At 53.0% G+C, this 16785-nt stretch overlaps 8 protein-coding genes across 9 annotated transcripts; 4 read left to right on the top strand and 4 right to left on the bottom strand.

Moving 5' to 3' along the window:
• Positions 1–41: 41 nt before the first annotated feature.
• PV05_00065 (uncharacterized protein) lies at positions 42–2340 on the top strand. Its single transcript, XM_013464929.1, has 2 exons — positions 42–208; positions 260–2340. The coding sequence occupies exons 1-2, from the start codon at positions 164–166 to the stop codon at positions 2183–2185; spliced, it is 1971 nt and encodes a 656-aa protein (XP_013320383.1). The 5' UTR covers positions 42–163; the 3' UTR covers positions 2186–2340.
• Positions 2322–4340, bottom strand: PV05_00064 (uncharacterized protein). The gene has a single exon (XM_013464928.1). It carries the CDS (start codon positions 4271–4273, stop codon positions 2543–2545), a length of 1731 nt encoding a protein of 576 aa, XP_013320382.1. The 5' UTR covers positions 4274–4340; the 3' UTR covers positions 2322–2542.
• Positions 4341–4492: 152 nt separating this feature from the next.
• Positions 4493–5837, top strand: PV05_00063 (uncharacterized protein). Its single transcript, XM_013464927.1, has one exon. It carries the CDS (start codon positions 4565–4567, stop codon positions 5270–5272), a length of 708 nt encoding a protein of 235 aa, XP_013320381.1. The 5' UTR covers positions 4493–4564; the 3' UTR covers positions 5273–5837.
• On the bottom strand, positions 5650–7293 carry PV05_00062 (uncharacterized protein). The gene has a single exon (XM_013464926.1). It carries the CDS (start codon positions 7150–7152, stop codon positions 5737–5739), a length of 1416 nt encoding a protein of 471 aa, XP_013320380.1. The 5' UTR covers positions 7153–7293; the 3' UTR covers positions 5650–5736.
• Positions 7294–7393: 100 nt separating this feature from the next.
• On the top strand, positions 7394–9764 carry PV05_00061 (uncharacterized protein). The gene has a single exon (XM_013464925.1). It carries the CDS (start codon positions 7481–7483, stop codon positions 9716–9718), a length of 2238 nt encoding a protein of 745 aa, XP_013320379.1. The 5' UTR covers positions 7394–7480; the 3' UTR covers positions 9719–9764.
• A 3-nt stretch (positions 9765–9767) lies between these two features.
• PV05_00060 lies at positions 9768–13161 on the bottom strand. 2 transcript variants are annotated; one of them, XM_013464923.1, is made up of 5 exons: positions 12884–13161; positions 12457–12694; positions 11523–12383; positions 11044–11469; positions 9768–10954 (listed from the first exon to the last, which is right to left on the bottom strand). In XM_013464923.1, exons 3-5 carry the CDS (start codon positions 12055–12057, stop codon positions 9882–9884), a joined length of 2034 nt encoding a protein of 677 aa, XP_013320377.1. In that variant the 5' UTR covers positions 12058–12383; positions 12457–12694; positions 12884–13161; the 3' UTR covers positions 9768–9881. The 2 variants fall into 2 exon arrangements, with proteins under 2 accessions (XP_013320377.1, XP_013320378.1); XM_013464924.1 differs by having other exon boundaries at positions 11523–13161.
• Positions 13162–13288: 127 nt separating this feature from the next.
• On the top strand, positions 13289–15105 carry PV05_00059 (uncharacterized protein). The gene has a single exon (XM_013464922.1). The coding sequence runs from the start codon at positions 13389–13391 to the stop codon at positions 15048–15050; it is 1662 nt and encodes a 553-aa protein (XP_013320376.1). The 5' UTR covers positions 13289–13388; the 3' UTR covers positions 15051–15105.
• Positions 15020–16547, bottom strand: PV05_00058 (uncharacterized protein). Its single transcript, XM_013464921.1, has one exon. It carries the CDS (start codon positions 16115–16117, stop codon positions 15119–15121), a length of 999 nt encoding a protein of 332 aa, XP_013320375.1. The 5' UTR covers positions 16118–16547; the 3' UTR covers positions 15020–15118.
• Positions 16548–16785: the final 238 nt, after the last annotated feature.

Here is a 16785-nt window from a genome sequence, read left to right as displayed (position 1 = left end):
CTAGGTGCCTACTTCACCGAGTCTCTACCCATGTCCACCATGTCCACCATGTCCACCATGTCCATCAAGTCTTGCCTCTTCCCATCTCACATACTACGGTCCATTTCCCTTCCACTTCGTTAGACAATCCGATAGACTCTCCTAAACATCCCTCCCACGTTGCATGACCGTGATGGAAGTCCAGCTCTACGTCTATGATCTGTCTCAGGTACTTCCGTCCACTCCTCGTCAACGCGACTATCATTCTGACAGCCTCTAGGGCCTGGCGAGGCAATACTCCCGCGCTCTGACCGGAGTTCAAATTGACGCAATATACCATACAGCCATCGTACTCAACAATGTGGAATACTTCTTTGGCCAAGGTATTCATAGAAAAGTACCCGGCTCAACGCACCATGGCCGACCTATGCAAATCGTCCCTCTGGGGCAGACAGATCTTCCCCTAGATGTGATCGAGGAATATATCGACTCACTCGAGGACATCTACACTCCAGAATCTTACGACCTTTTTGTCCACAACTGCAACAATTTCAGCCAAGATCTGGCCATGTTCCTGGTCGGGAAAAGCATTCCGGAGGACATACGAAGTCTACCCGAGACGTTCCTTCGAACACCTATCGGACAGATGCTGCGTGGCCAGATTGATCAATCCATGAGGACGATGACACAGGCGCCAGATGCCGTCTCCGGTCGCAATGTCGCAAGAAGTCCACCAGCCGCAAAAGCAGCCATCAAACCAATGACAAATGGCAGAATCACAGCGCCAACAGCTAACGGGACGACTCCACAGATACATGCGACGGCCTTGATCAACGCAGAACCACCTCCGGACACACCGGGCCATGTCTATTACATCTCCTCGCTCTCCGAACTCGACCGTCTCCTCGACGAAGCCCGCCACTCCTGCGCCGTCATCTTCTTCACCTCAGCAACCTGCCCACCTTGTAAAATCGTCTATCCGACATACGATGAACTCGCCGCCGAAGCCGGTACCAGAAGTGGTGCGAAACTGATCAAAATCGACATCTCCGCCTCGCCGTCAGCCCATGCTGTAGCCCAGCGGTACCAAGTGCGCGCCACACCTACGTTCATCACATTTCTCAAGGGCCAAAAACAAGACGAATGGTCCGGCGCCAACCCAGCACAACTACGAGGCAACGTCCGCCTCCTCCTCCAAATGGCCCGCCCACCACAACATCAGCACTCGACATTAAAACTGCCCACGTTCCAGCGCATCATTCAGAAACCCATAACCTACACCCGCACACCACCTCTAGACAAACTCCTCGCAAAGATCGGACCATCTTTCTCCCAACACTCCTACGTACAAGATCTCGTATCCTACATCAAAGCCCGCGATGAAAAGGGCATGACCGAAGCACCCCTCCCCAACCTTCACGCGTTCAGCGAGCATCTCACCTCCTCGTTCTCAACTCTCCCTCCAGAGACACACTTCGCCGTCATTGACCTGGTGCGCTGTGCGGCCATAGATCCCCGGGTATCAAGTTTCTTGGCCGCGGAACACGAACGCGAGCATGAAACTCTCAAGACCCTCCTCACCCACAAAGGGGACTTCTCAACTGCACCCTACAACATCCAGTCCGTCAGCTTGCAACTGGCATGCAATCTGTTCACTTCCAACGTGTTTCAGGAGCAGCTCTTCCGTGGCCACAGCGCCAGTCCCCCTAGGGAATCCATCGAAACCCTCGCCGCGCAGTGTCTGTTGTCGCCACATCTCAACGCCCGCTCCATGGCCGCCGCGCTGGTGTACAATCTCGCGGCGTACGTGCACAACGCGCGTGTCCACAACGCCCAAACCGAGGCTGACTCTCACGACGACTACGAATCCGCCGCGCCAAGCGACGATCTTTCTGCCGCTCTGCTCGAGAGCATCACCACTTTCTCACAGCTCGCCCCGTCGAGTACGAAAACGGCCACATCCATGAGTAGTGGGGGCACGAGCGGCAGCGGCAGTGGTAATGAGAAAGAGGCTTTTCACGCTCTCCTGCTAGCGCTGGGCATGCTGCTCTACGCGGCGCCGCCGGAGAACATGCTCTGGGACTTGTGTCGGGCCATGGACCTGCGCGAAGTCCTGAAGGATGTGAGATCTTCGAATCTGGCCGTCAAGGACGAGCCGTTGCTGAAGGAAGTTGGGGATGAGTTGCTAGGGAAGGGTGCATTCTGAGTTACTACTTACGGTAAACGCCCAACTTCCCGGTTAGGGTTAGCGAAGGCGTCTGGCAAATCTTGGGTAGTAGATATTAGACCCGTGAACACTGGCAGTTACCTGGTAATATAGAAGCGGAATATCGTAGAGCACAATGTATAGGTATGTATCAATTACTCCTTTACTCTACGGAGTACTCTAGCGTGAGCCCTCTTTTCGTTTCGCCCGCAGAATCATGTCTATCCGTAGGTCGCGTGACTCCTATGCTGGCAGTAGCCTTCCCGATGCCAGCCACTACATTGAAAAAAGCCCCCCAGAGCTTTGCGGCTCGCTCGAACAATGTACAAGAAAGGAAACCGTCATTGGAACGGGTACTCATGCAACAATCTCATTAATCCGACACTCCCAACCACTGCCGGGTTCCAATAACGGCAAACTCGCACCAAGACACCAGCCCAGTTCATTACCCTTGATCTTCTTCGCGATCTTGACTTCTCGATCGATCGGCATCTCATAACCCGTGTGTAAAAGGGCGTTCATAAAGTTCAAGTCAAGGCACCATTCCGGTCGGTCGCGCAGGTCGGCCAGAGCACCTTCGATGCCCGCAAAAGCATCCCAGTGTTCCTCCCCGCCGCAGACTTTCTCGGTCAGATCGTGCAGTTCTTTGAGCGTGAAGGACTCGGGCATTCCGAGATCGTGCGTTCGATCGTAGAAATAGGAGAAGATGTACACGTCTTCGCGGGAAAAGGTCTTCTCCAGAGAAGGCTGATGCACGCCGTTAAACGAGCATGGCGCAATGCTGCATTCCTTGTCCTTGTACAAGAGGCCTTCGGCCAACGCGCGACATTGAGCCGGCAGCGCGTCGACGGGTCCCTCCATGATGACGCTGTGCTCGCCTGCTAGTTCATGGTCCGCCGGCATCGTGACGTCGACCTTTTTCTTGGTGCCGGGTGTAATGCAGGGGTTAGGAATGGGCTTTGACAGCCATTCTCGGGAATTCGGGTTCTGTTTGTGCATGTGATCGAGGACTGAAGCGTGCAGAGCTTTTCGTGCAGACATGAGGCCGTAGCCGAGATGAGAATGTTGATACAGTTCAAATTCACGACCGCCGAACTTGAGGCTGTATTTGTGGTCGCCATCGGCCATTTTAGGTGGCATACCTCCATGCGGACTGTTCTTAAAAGTCGGCTGGAACACAATCTGTGTTGATCCGCCACCAAGGTCGAAGACGGCTGCCGTAGGGGTTTCATCCGGTCCTCCGATCTTGCCTAGTAGATAGTTTGTGGTAATCCATGCGTAGACGCCCTCGTCCTCTCCTTTCATGATTTCAACACCACCGTTATCTTTCGAGACTACTGGGAAAGGATATTGTGTCTCCAGACGGGTGCGGACGGCCTCCAGGATCTTCTTGCTCATCTCATCCCCGAGCAATCGCAGACCTGCGGTCGCTTTCACTGCAACAGGGGTGCATGACTTGTACTCATCCGGCACCGAAGTCATGGCCACCTGCATCAACGGATCCAAGCTCTTTGCTGCTCCCTCAGCGTCCGTCTTATAAGAGCTCAATCCCGACCCTTCTGGTCGCTTCTCCGTCATCTTGAACTCCTCATTTTCGAGTTCCGGCGTAGGCCCGCAATTGTTGAATTTGTACACGTGAATTCTGCTGCCTGTGCTTCCTGCATCGATCATGATGGCATACTGAACAAGCGGTTTGGAAAGATCATGAGGCTTCGTGCACTTCGTGGTCGGCGAATTGCCAGGAGTGTAGATGTTGTTCGTACTCGAGCCATAACTGCTACCGCCAGACAGAAACCAGTACAACAGGACTATTAATGTCAAAACACCCCCCGTTTTGTAGAAGCGTGCTTGTCGACTTTGAGTCATCCACGCGTTTTGTAGAGTCTCCAGGCTGAACGTACGGCCTGTGCCGTTCCCTCTTGTCTGTCGGTCTGATTTCTCAAAGGGATCCCAGGGTGTATTGTCTGCGCTGCCGTTGGCGGAATGTCTCAATGGGAGGCCGCTGGATACGGAGCGACGACGAGGAGAGGAGCCGAATGGAACATATGACCAGATTCCAGATCGATCGGCGGAGTTGGAGGAGGACATGGGTGGGAGAGAGGTTACGCTGAATCTTAGGAAGAGCGAGAGTCTGTAAAGGAGTCGCAGTTGGGGGACACGCAGCCGGAAAAAAGATTCTTTGGGAGTAGTGAGCGAGTCGCCATCTTCCTGGCCTGATCCCTGCGCAGGCTGAAGTGGCACATTGGTTGATTGGCAAGTCGACGCCACAAGATTAGAAGATTAGACTGGGGAAAAGCAATATCTCCAATTCTTCGAAAGAGCAGATTGAATTTCTTCCTTTCGCTTCACCCTGTCGAATCACGCCAATTGTGCAATTGGATGCAGCGGGCATTGGTGCTGGTGAAGCCGTGGGTGCGGCGCGCTGCGCCAGCTGGTCGGCCTCAACTACAGTCAATACCCGCCAATTCTAGAAGGCAATTCGTCACATCTCCATGTCTAGCCATTGATCGCCGACGAGGAGCCGGGAGGGTAAAGATTGTCACCATCGACGACAAGATCGCAGAGACCTTTATTCTTGACGACAAGATCGACTCCTTCTTGGTCAGACAAAAGACCCAGGACAACAAACTCTCCGATCCACAGCTGTTACGAGACTTACTCCTTGAGACCAAACGCTCGAATAACCATGTCCTACAACTGAGCAAACCAGGCGAGGGTGAAGTTGCAATCGTGCAGGTGGTAGATCGGAAGGACCTGGTTAAAAGGATCAATGCGAAAGAGACATCGGCACGGCAGACTCAACTTGCACAAAAAGAGAAGAAACCCAAACAACTCGAGATCAACTGGGCTATTAGTGGTAACGACCTGCAGCTCAAGATGAAGCAGCTGGAGGAGTTTCTGCGCAAGGGCAAGAAGGTCGAACTGCTATTCGCAGCAAAGAGGCATCAAAGAAAGGCAGCGCCTGAGGAGGCCGAGGCATTGCTACAAGCTGTTAGAGAAAAGGTACAGGAGGTCGGAGCTGTAGAAGTTGCTGCAATGGAAGGAGGCTTTCCCCGGCAGGCAACGATGACGATCAAGATTCCATGAAACATTGACAGGACATGCAGTCCACGACGTGCAGACCTAAAGAGGACAGAAATGACAGCCCAAGAGTGCACGATCAGGACACCGCTATTCCGACAGGCTGCAGAAGAACAATCTCCAGCCATCAAGGGCTCTCGCTGGCTCTCCGGGGAACAGAGGGTGGCAGAACCAGAAAGGAACGACACATTGCGTGCTCAAAGAACCCCCCTGGGACACACAATGATCGAGTGCAGGGTCATTCCGCAAGACTCAAGCATATCAGCACCAAGGTCTACTTGCTACAGCAGATGTCAAGGCTTTGCCCAGACCATCTTCACGAAAGCATTGGCAAGCGAAGGTCACAGCTTCCGAATCGTGTTTGCCGGACAAAAATCAGACGGCTGCATGTATCATCAGAGCCTTCTCGTCTTGTATTGTACAGTCATCAATCATTACAGCTTTATAGAATCAGGGAACTCGGCCTCGTTTCAGTCGAATCCCGATGTCCATCCCGGCCCGGGCGAGAAATGAGCATGACTCTGAGAGATGGCACTGTCCGTGTCCACGTTGAATTGAACACTGACCTCCCACTTCTGACCACTACTCCCTGACCCATATCCTCCACTCAGCCTATTTCGGATGATGCTTGTAATGGTTTCCCTCAGCCTCACCAGATTCTCCTCTGTTCCAACGACCCTCAAACGTAGATTTGCCATACCCATCCCGTAATGTGCCTGCCAGAATTTGGCTTGCTCCACACTGTGGACCAGTGGTTGAGCTTCGATGGCCTTAACAACTTCTGCAACGTCGGCCGACTTCGAAGGAAGGGACATGAGCAACATGGCTCCCACATTTCGTCCCAGATGTACACCGAGAAAAAGCATGCTCAGCGCAATGCTCAGGGAGAGGATCTTATCCACCCATTCGTACGTGTGCAAGGACAGCAGAGGAAGCATGAGCATGGTAGCAGAACAGGATAGCGTGAGAAAATGGGACGGATTGCTCAACAGGGATGGCAAGTTCTCCATAGCGGCAAACCTCATCGCCTTGCCAATGCGAGCGTGATTCTGCAACCCAACAGCTGATATCAAGGTAGAGACCAGAGCGAGCAGGGCGGTCAAGTCAATTGTGCCCGTTGTGATACGCTGGTGGCTGTGTGGGTGGTGTGGTTCATGGCCGATACCCTCCAGGGCATGCTTCGCATTGTGCGATATCAAATCGAACCCAAAGAAGATCAACAGGACGGACAAGGCAAATCCGGCAATGACTTCCATGCGCTGCAACCCGAATGGATGTCTGACGCTCGACCTTCCCCAGACCTCAAAATTCGAGAAAATCTCCACAAAGACACACAACAGCGCGCCCAAGGAGTCGTAGAAGATCAGATGTGACAAAGCCTCCATTGCTGCCGAACCGTGAGAGTTCCACGCCGTGTAGCCTGCAACCGCCATGTGACAAATGCTCCAATAGAAACGAATCTTTTGATCTTTGGTCATGCTTGCTCGACACTCCGCAAAAGTAGGGATTGGAAGGGAGTTTGGTAGCGCTAAGGGAGCCCGTTGAGGAGGCTCGAGGAAGATCTGGTGTGAGACGCTGCTGTGTTTGTATTTGTGACCACGTCTTTGCCCAATGTTGGACTTGATGACGGGCGACTTGGCCATGGCCGCTGGCTGGAAGTTGAAGACACCGGATCCATTGGTGCTTTGTTTTAGAGGACTGACGGGAGAAGATAGAGCTCCGCCTAAGGAGGTCATGTTTTCTCGCTCCGCATGCAAAGGCGACAGACTATTGTTGTCGAAGGGTGTCTCTGGATCTGGGACAGGGTGGGAATGAGGAGAGGGTGGCTCTTCAGGCGGAGGGGTGGGAGTGCGAGGAGGAATCGGGATAGGCATGCTGCTTGCCATGGTGTAGAGGCCGCTGACTTGGCAGTTGTAGCAGCGTGGTAGAAAGGAATGTGAGGCCTGTGCCTCTTCACAGACAATGGTCGTTGGTGGCAGATAATGGTCGTCTTGAATGCAGGAGGTCGCGTTTCGCGGAGACAAACGTGGAGGGAGTACGAGGGGAGCGAGTCTCATGGGCCGGCGACTTGTCTCTCTCTTCATAGATATGGGCATTATCCATCTCCATCTCCCTCCATCTCAGCCACCGATCTCATCCTCCATCCTCTTCTCATCATCCCATCGTATCGTCTGACTACTCTGCGATGAGTCGCAAGAGTCTAAAACTCAGTGGATGGAAGGTCCACGGGTTGTTTTGCTCGTGATTCTGCTGCTTTTTATCTTTTTCACTCCTGATCAACCAGCGCGACGACGCTTCCAAGTTGACACGAGCCACATCGAAGAAAAGCGCCTGGCAGAACTCGATGTCTTGACAAACTCATCTTATGGCCATTTCAATCCTCAAACAAACCAATGGCTCAATCTGTCCGGCTTTCGAGAGACGGATGGCTACCGGTGGCAATTGCTACCTCGCGCGCGACAGCTGAGCCAGCAGCAGTATGAAAAGGCCTGGGATGGCATCGATCTCAACGATGCCTTGCCAATCTACGAGACCGTCACTGGTGAAGTCCGTGGCAAATTTTCTCGACTTGACACTGCTCTATCAGCTCCGTCACCTAATCTAACTGCCATCGATCCGGGAAAGGATTATATGGTGGCCAGGTTCGAGCGAAACATTACTGAGAAAGAAGGCGAGCTCAGTCTGACCATCTCTGACTCGAAAGAACGGCATGGCCATGAAGCCTCAGCCATCAAAGCTGATATCTCCATGTGGACGGATTCGTCGCCAGGAAATGGCTGGCAAGCCAGACTCCAAGGAGTTCACTTGCCATCTGGCCAGATCATCATGTCGACATCCAGCTCCAAATTTGATGCGTTGCCAGCTCTGCCTCATTTCGCGCATGATGCGGGCAGTTTCAATGCATCAAGATACGTTATGAACCAGACCATGCACAAACTGTGGGAGAAAATTCTGGAAGATGTATCGGATGGTCTAGCTTTTGCGCCGCAATGCGAGCTAATTGTCTGGTTGCAACCCTTGCCTCACAAATACAAAGGTCTCAATCCTGTTGAGACTCACAACTATCTTCATCAAGTCGAACAAGAGCTCGAGGGCCCTGAGGGCGCGCCGATCGGTCAACCTCCACTTCTCACCTTCTCCGCCACCATCATCTCTCCTGATTGTGGCTACATGCTCACATCTGACACGGTCTCCGGACCAAAGACAGAAAGCTATTGGGCACTTGCGCAGCGGTTGATCTTCTCATTCATCATGGCCCTCGGTATGCAGATAGCTCTCCTCAAACGCCAGATGGAAAAGGCAGCGACACCGTCAACCCGAAGTCGCATTGCATACCAGAGCGTTGTCATTGCTGCTCTTGGAGACGGCTTGTTACTTTTTGTGCTTATTGCGTTGCTTATGGTCGACGAGGCGTCGTTTCTCATGATTGCAAGTGCAGCTTTCATGGCTTGCATCCACGTCGCATTTCTGGAAGTCAAATTTGTCTTTGACATTTGGACAGTCCAGGTCGGCGATCCTCAACGGGCACAGCAGGAAAGACAAACAAGAGCTGTGCCCACCCGAAACCCAACGCCTGCTCCGGTTCCCACACCTGCACCTCCTCCAGCAACAAGTGCAGACGGAACCGTGGGTCTGCCACTTCCTGCCACAGCACCACGACCTGAAGGTGCCACCCCAATCATACTTCCCTCCGACCAGGATACTACAGCCATGGCCGACCTTCCCAGCCCGAGAGCCTCATTTGCAGCCATCTACAGCAGGTTCTACTTCTCTCTCGTCATGTTGATGTTCTTCTCCCTGTGGGCTTTGTCGTGGCCGCGAACCCTCCGCTCCGCCTATGCCAACCTCCTCATCTTCTGCTATTTTTCATTCTGGTGGCCCCAGGTCTACCGAAACACGATGCGCAACTGCCGAAAGGCCCTGAGTTGGGAATACGTCCTCGGATCGAGTATTCTCCGACCACTGCCTATCTTGTACTGGTATTTTGCCGACCATAACATCCTCTCGATCGACACGAGTCCCATGACTGCGGTCATCTTGTTGGGGTGGCTGTGGCTGCAAGTCGCCATCCTCGCCAGCCAACAATTTCTTGGCCCGCGTCTACTTGTTCGAGACTCCTGGTGCCCGCCGGCCTACGATTACCATCCTATTCTGCGCGAAGATGATGTCGAAGCGAACGGCATGTCGATCGGCCTTTTGGCTTCGGCATCTGAAGCCAAGGATAAGGACGACAAGACAAGGAAAGTGTTTGACTGCGCCATTTGCATGAACGAGATTGATGTTCCCGTCATATCAAAGACGGACAGCACGGGAGGAGGGACTGCTTGGCTCGAACAGAGGAACTACATGGTGACTCCGTGTCGGCACATCTTCCATGCAGAGTGTCTGGAAGGCTGGATGAACCTGAGACTCGTCTGTCCGGTATGTCGAGAAGGGTTGCCACCACTGTAGATATAGCCAGCTCGACACTCTTGCAATACTGTCACGTATGTATGGCCATCTAATGAATTATCATTATCTATGATTTGCAACGTTTAATGTAGCGTGTCCCCATCATCTGGCCGGGCTTAACTTAGGACTTCAAAGCCAGATGTTCTTCAGCACGAATTGGCCATCATGTCACAACAGTCAGCTGCGTCTTTTGCCTGAAGTCTCGACTACTGAATCCTGCATTCACGCCTATCGGACCTGAAGGGATCATCCACTGCTGCGTCATTGTATTCCAGTAACTCAAGTCCCTTCTCATCAGATCGAATTTCACCGATTGACTCTCCCCGGGCTGTAACATGATCTTGTCAAAGCCACGCAGCACATTCAGGGGCGTCGGGTCTTCGCCGCGGATCTGCGGCAGTGACAGGTAGACTTGCGGCACTGCAGCGCCGGCGAGTCCGCCTGTGTTTGTGACTGTGACGCTCACAGTGAACAAGACCTCCCAGAGCGACGGGTTGCCACCGGGCACGATTGGATTCGAGGGTGGGAGAGCGCCGACGCTGCCGTTGCCGTTGCCAGCGTGACTCTGGATTTGGATGCCGCTCATGTCAAACGTGGTGTACGACAGGCCGAAGCCGAACTCGAATGCGACGGATTGGTTGTAGTAGTCGAAGTGGCGGTAGTCGATGAGCAGGCCTTCGGTGAAGTTCGACTGCCAGGAATTTGGGTCCTCGGTCTCGACGAGCGTGGTGGAGTTCGTGATGGGCGCGAAATTGTAGTCGCTCGCGTTCAGGGCGATTGTGTAGGGGAGTTTCCCGCTCGGGTTGACGGTCCCGTAGAGGACGTCGACGATCGAGTTGCCGGATTCCTGGCCCGGTAAGTGGGCGGCGAGAATGGCTGTCACGTTGGGATGAGTGGCCCAGGGCATCACGTTCAGACCGGCCGAGTTCGTGATGACGATTGTGTTGTTGCAGTGCGATGCGACCGAGTTGACGACGCCCGTGCTATTCCAGTCGGGCTCGAGGCCGATGCGGTCGTAGCCCTCGGAAGCCCAGGTCTTGAGGAAGACGAGGCAGATTTGCGGGACGGGAAGAATACTGCTGAGGCCGCCCGCGCTGCTGATTAGGGTGTTGTTGAGGATGTATTGGACCAACGTTCCATCTTGGGTGGCGCGGGATTTGATGGCCTCGAGAGGAGAGACGAGGTAGGACATGCGTCCTGTGCCGCTGCCGCCTGCGACAGGGAGGTTGCCATATTCTGTATCACATTAGCGCTGATGGCTATGGCTATGGCTATGGCTACGATAGAATAGAAGGAGCACGGGAGAGAATGTGTCAATGACTTACCATAGCCATATTGGTTCTGAAACGCAGAGCCGGAGAAATACAACCCGTCCACCACATCGCCGGCGTCATTTCCAAAGACACCAAGAGTTTGCGGTGCCGATAGGGGAAGGGTATTGTTGACGTTCTTCAGTAGCACTGTACCGGCGGAGCCTAGCTCGCGGATCAGTTGAGCATGTCCGTCACGGACTTCGACGTTGGCCGCGCCGAGGGTGAATTGATAGTCGTAGGGCGGGAAGTTCGAGTTCAAGGCTGGCTCTTCGCCATCGATCGGAGGATACTGATTCTGTTGCAGGTAGAAATACGGCGTCATGATCCGTCGCACCATGTCGTCGACGCGGGTCTCCGCGACTGAGCCGTTGTTGACCGCCTGCGTTACGTTGCCGCCGAAGAATGACGAGTTCTGATCACCACTGTAGCTGAGAGGGCCTAACGGTCACATTAACAACGAGGAATATCTGGCTGCCATGGAAAGAACGTACCGGGCATATCCATATCGAGTCCTGCATTGATAGAAGCCACTCCGGCGTGAGTACCTCCCCAGTCACTCACAATCCATCCTTGGAAACCGAGCTCTCCTTTCAACAGCCCGTTCTGGGTCTTGGAATTCTGGCAGGCATAAGATCCATTGAGCCGGTTGTAGGAGCACATGATCGAAGCGACACCCGCACGCACGCCATTTGCAAATGGCCACAAGTACAATTCGTGGATCGTTCGGTCATCGATGTTGGAGGAGACTGCTTCGATCGTGACATTGTCCGCGGAGAGGCTCGGATTGCGTTGTGACTCTTGCTCGTAGCCAATGTAATGTTTCAGACAGGCTTGAATGCCGCTTTGCTGCATGCCCGTAATGGTCTGCTCGGCTGCTACGCCTGTGAGGTAAGGATCAGGAGAAAAGCCTTCCCAATTGCGGCCGCCATATGCTGCGCGACCTAACGGTCCAACAACTGGGCCCAGAGCAACGTGGCTGCCTTTGCCCTTGAACTCTCCGCCCATGTACAGGCCTCTCAGGTACATCAAGCTTCTATCCCATGATGCAGCCGTTGTAAGTCCGGCCGGGAAAACTGACGCATAGGTGGCTTGCCGGATCGCTAAAGGACCATCTTGGAGACAAAGACCATCAAACCCGAGTCGAGGAACTGCGCCAATGTTGCCAACACATGGTCCTGACGTGCCAGTCACGAGCTGAGCCTTCTCCTCTAGAGTCAGGTTGGAGACGAATGCCTCAGCCTGCGCGAATGCCGCCTCCCAGCCGGTACCTTGAGTAGGCGGACTCGGATAGAGTGGCGGCGAGGTGCTGTAGTCTTGAGCCAAGGCACGGATGGTCAAGCCTGCAAGCAAGGCTGTCCAGCCAGCGAGGGTGAACATTGTGAACCCAGATTTCGAGGAAAGCTTGAGGGGAAAGGAATGATTTACCGGTTAGGAATATTCTACGTCTTGTACCTCACTCGTGGTGGAGCAAAGTTACCCAGATTCCTCTTTCGTTCAAGTTACCCCCTCATGTCGTTGTGATAGGTCTGCTTCGAGCTTCAAGCTCGGTGAAGCTTTACTGATCGCCATTTGCCGTCCGATCTGATTCGGTAAAAGCTGGCCCGAGAAGAAGAGCTGGGCGCGGAACTGAAGTCGGAGGCTCAAACTTGATCCTGTGGCTTGCCTACTCACGAATTTCAGTAGCTGGCATGGAAGCGATGCAATCAGAGTCCCACGAGGGGAGATAGAGCTGCTTTGTGTCGCCATAGGTAGCCGTGGGAGCCGTGGGAGCTGTTGTTTGATGCAGCAATCCTCCTTGTGTTGCTTGTACAAACGGAAACCCTTCGGATGCAACCTTGGAGAGGAGTCATACCGTATAACCATGCAGCGACATGGATTGGCGCAAGCTGGACTACCCAGCCTTTCACCTTTGTTGACTGTGGTACACGTAGTGACGCAACAACAAGTGAGACAACGAGCTCCAGGAAGACCGATCAGCTGCCGTGATCTTCAATGGAACCCCGCAACTCGCTCTGCCGAACGTGACGATCATCTCGTGAGCAATTCCAATTCCGACCGGGCGCGATGCTACGCCTTGGAATGGCGAATCTGCGTAGCTCTTGTGAAGACGTACCTTCGCGGATCTCCCTGACAATAGTAAACATTGCAAAGTGTATCGCGAGTATCTAGGTAGACAATAAAGCTCGACGTTGGGGCGGCTGATGGCGGCGACCTCCGACAGTGTCTGCCTGTCTCCAACATGACTACGGGCCGTCATCACAATCCGATTGGGTTGTTTGTTTTTTTGCTTCCTTTCTCTGATGTTATTTAGATGAGTTGAGGTTTCTTGTGACAATTCAGCAAGGACTTTGTGCAACATGCCAGTCTTCGAGGATGAGGATGTCGAGGCTATCAAAATCTTACAGCAGCCATGGCGTGGAGAGAAAGTCGCTCAAGTTCGAACAGGCAGGGTCAAACCCGCGTTTGGCATGAAGGAGCCTTCCGCGATTTTCAAACACATAAGGTCAGGACGCATCACTGTAAGCCAACTGGGGTTCGAAGGAGATGAACATGCATACGAGTTCCATGGCGGGCCAGAGAAGGCCTTGCTGCAGTACAGTTCACTGCATTACCTCAGATGGAAGAAAGAACTTCCGCAGAGCGAAGACTTGTTTGGACTCGGTGGGTTTGGTGAGAACATTGTCGCCAAACATGCGAACGAGCGAAACATGTGTATTGGCGACGTCGTCCAGATTGGCTCAGTCATCGCTCAAGTCTGTGAACCACGACAGCCGTGCTACAAGCTGAACCACAGATTTCAGGTCAAGGACATGTCGAAGCGATCTCAAGATCTGTTTCGCACTGGCTGGTTTTATCGCATCCTCAAGGAGGGGACGATCCAGGCTGGCGACGAAATGATATTGCTAGAGCGGCCAAACCCAGATTGGACGGTCGCCAGAGTTCAATACTACCTTTATCATGACTTGAAGAACGAAGAGGTCATGAAAGAGTTGGTCCAGTTGAGAGGGCTAGGTGCAGAGCCCCGGAACATCTTCATCAACAGGTTGAAAAAGCAATTTGAGAACCAGGCCAATCGACTCGAGGGGGTCGCCATGAACATTTGGACCGACTACCGGGTAGTGGAAAAGAAAATCGAAACTCCCAGAATCGCTTCACTTGTCTTCGAGGCCGTCATTCCTTCGGTGTCCCCAGAAGCTGTCCTTCCAGGGTCCCATGTCCGACTACGCCTCGGTGGGAAGCTGGTACGTGCGTACTCAGTTGTAGCAGGAGACTCAAATCGTTTTCACGTCGCCATTGCGCTCAGCGAGACAAGTCGTGGAGGCTCACACTTCATCCATAATAAGGTGCAATACGGCGATATCCTTCCAGTTGGCAAAATCACGTCGAGTTTTCCTCTCTCAGTGGACGCTGATGATCATGTTTTTATCGCCGGTGGGATCGGTATAACGGCTTTCATAGCCTCTGCTCAGCACTGCCGGCGTGCTGGCTACTCATATCACCTGCATTATCTAGTGCGGAACTCGGAGGATGTTGCCCTCAAGGAGTATCTGAAGGACTTTGGCACGAACGTGACAATCTACGATAAATCGGCCGGCCAAATATTCAACATCCAGACTGTCCTGAACCAAGTCAATGATCGAGTACATATATACTGCTGCGGCTCCGAAAAACTCCAGAACGCCGTGACCGACACTGCAAAATCAATAGGAATGGACCCTGCAAACTTGCATTTCGAAAAATTTGAGATTGCGACTTCAGGAGACCCATTCACGGCAGAATTGGCAGACTCAGACAAGACCATAGAGGTTGAAGGAGAAAAGACTCTACTAGACGCGCTGCGGGAAGCTGGAATAGACATTTCATCTTCCTGCGAGGCCGGGAATTGTGGCACCTGTCGGGTAGGGGTAAAGAGCGGGCGAATTGAACACAGAGGCACCGGATTGATGGAAGATGAAAAGTGCTCGACCATGCTGAGCTGTGTGTCTCGGGGGATAGGTACTATTGTGCTAGACTTATGACCTACATTAAAGGAGTGGATAGGTTCTTGATAGACATCTAGACGCCTGACGCTGCAACTCCGTTGCTTTCAGGAGAATCGCTTGGTCACAAAATTCTTGATGATTTTGGCGACCTCCTCAGGTTCTTCCTGCGGACACCAATGTGCTGATTCAATGACATGTTCTTCTAGATCTGGCATCAAGCCTGCCGCTTTCGAAGGCTCGTTGAAGTCGGTGCGGCAGACTGCATCACCGGTACACCCAATGTAGCATACCGGGACTTGGAGCTTGAGGCGTTCTTTCGGGATAGACATATCGGACTCCGATTGGATATTGTTCGCCATGGCCTTGTAGTACTGAACAGGCGCGTCAAAGCCGTCTCGCTGATAGCGTTCCATGAATTCGTTCTTCCACTTGGGATCCTTCGCGTAGGGTTTCAACGGGACATGCTCATCGCCCAAGAGGTAGTTCCGCATAGCGCCGCGGACACAGAACATCTTCTTCATCCAGTCGTCGACGTCGCCATGCAGGACCTCCCAGAACTTCTCAAGGTTCTCGTTGATGATCTTCGCGCCATCTGGAGCAGTGAAGAGCTCCCAGTACGCAAAGCTGGTGTACCCCAAGGTCTGTTCGGCCCACGCATTGGCGGCATCAAGGTCGTAAGGTTGGTATGTAGGTGGTAGGTAGGCGACACTCAGGAGAATCATGCCAACCACGTAATCCGGGTGATGCAGATACATTCGCTGCGCGAGGCCAGAGCCCCAATCGTGTCCAATGACAATGGTTTTCTTGATGTCTTCTGCGTCAAGGATCTCCAGAAAATCGTTGCTCATATCTGAATAGCTGTAGAGAGCGGTATCGGTGGGCTTGGAACTGCCGGCATAGCCAAGCGTGTCGATGGCGAGCATGCGGTATGGGAGGCCTGGAAGTTGATCGATCACGTCGGACCACATGTGCGCGCTGTCTGGGAAGCCATGAATGAAGAACAAGACTGGCTTGGAGGAGTTCGCTTTGGTCTTGTCGGAGATGTAGTAGGTGTAAGTCAATGACCGTTTGACGTCGAGAGTCTTCTTTTTGAGTTGGTTCATCTTTCAATACTGCTAGATGATCCTCTTTGCTGAAGTTAGAGGACAAGATACTCCTCAAGGGTTTATAATACTAGAATCGCTGCCAGAGGTGAGATTGAGGGTTTAGGGCCGCGCGTACAAGCATCGCATCTACTAGTACTGCGTGACTGCACGCCATGCCAACCAAGGCTTACTACATGTATGCATATGCTACTCTTTTGCTCGTTTGGTCTCATCTTAATGCAGAACGCCAGCCCTGTGGTTGTAGGGGCGGGTATCTTGCCTGAGGCCCCCCGCTGGACAGTTGGCGTGAATTGCCAGCAGTTCGAGAATCAGATGGCAATGACATCTATTGTAGTATCGGCGAGTTATTTGGATGGAATGTCTCCGGCGAGGACACGCCTGGACGTCGATATCGTGTGATTAAACGTAAGGGTCTTGTGGGATTAGGACGTCTCGAGGGGAGATGTCAGACAATATACCTGGTACTAGCGTCAGAGGCATTACCGCCGCCGTTGCCAGAGGCCCTATCTTTACAAGGCTTGGCGCTTTGGTAATCACAATCGCTCACGGATCCGGCACGTGACTTCACTTCTCTCGCGCAGTCACGTGCAAGGATCAGTCATCACGTGAATCAAACAACCCTCCAATCTGATGCTTGGCATGTTTGCAGAGCATTGAGCAGCTGC

This window comes from Exophiala xenobiotica, assembly GCF_000835505.1.
Source record: "Exophiala xenobiotica strain CBS 118157 unplaced genomic scaffold supercont1.1, whole genome shotgun sequence".
NCBI lineage: Eukaryota > Fungi > Ascomycota > Eurotiomycetes > Chaetothyriales > Herpotrichiellaceae > Exophiala > Exophiala xenobiotica.
This window is presented reverse-complemented; position numbering and strand designations above follow the sequence as displayed.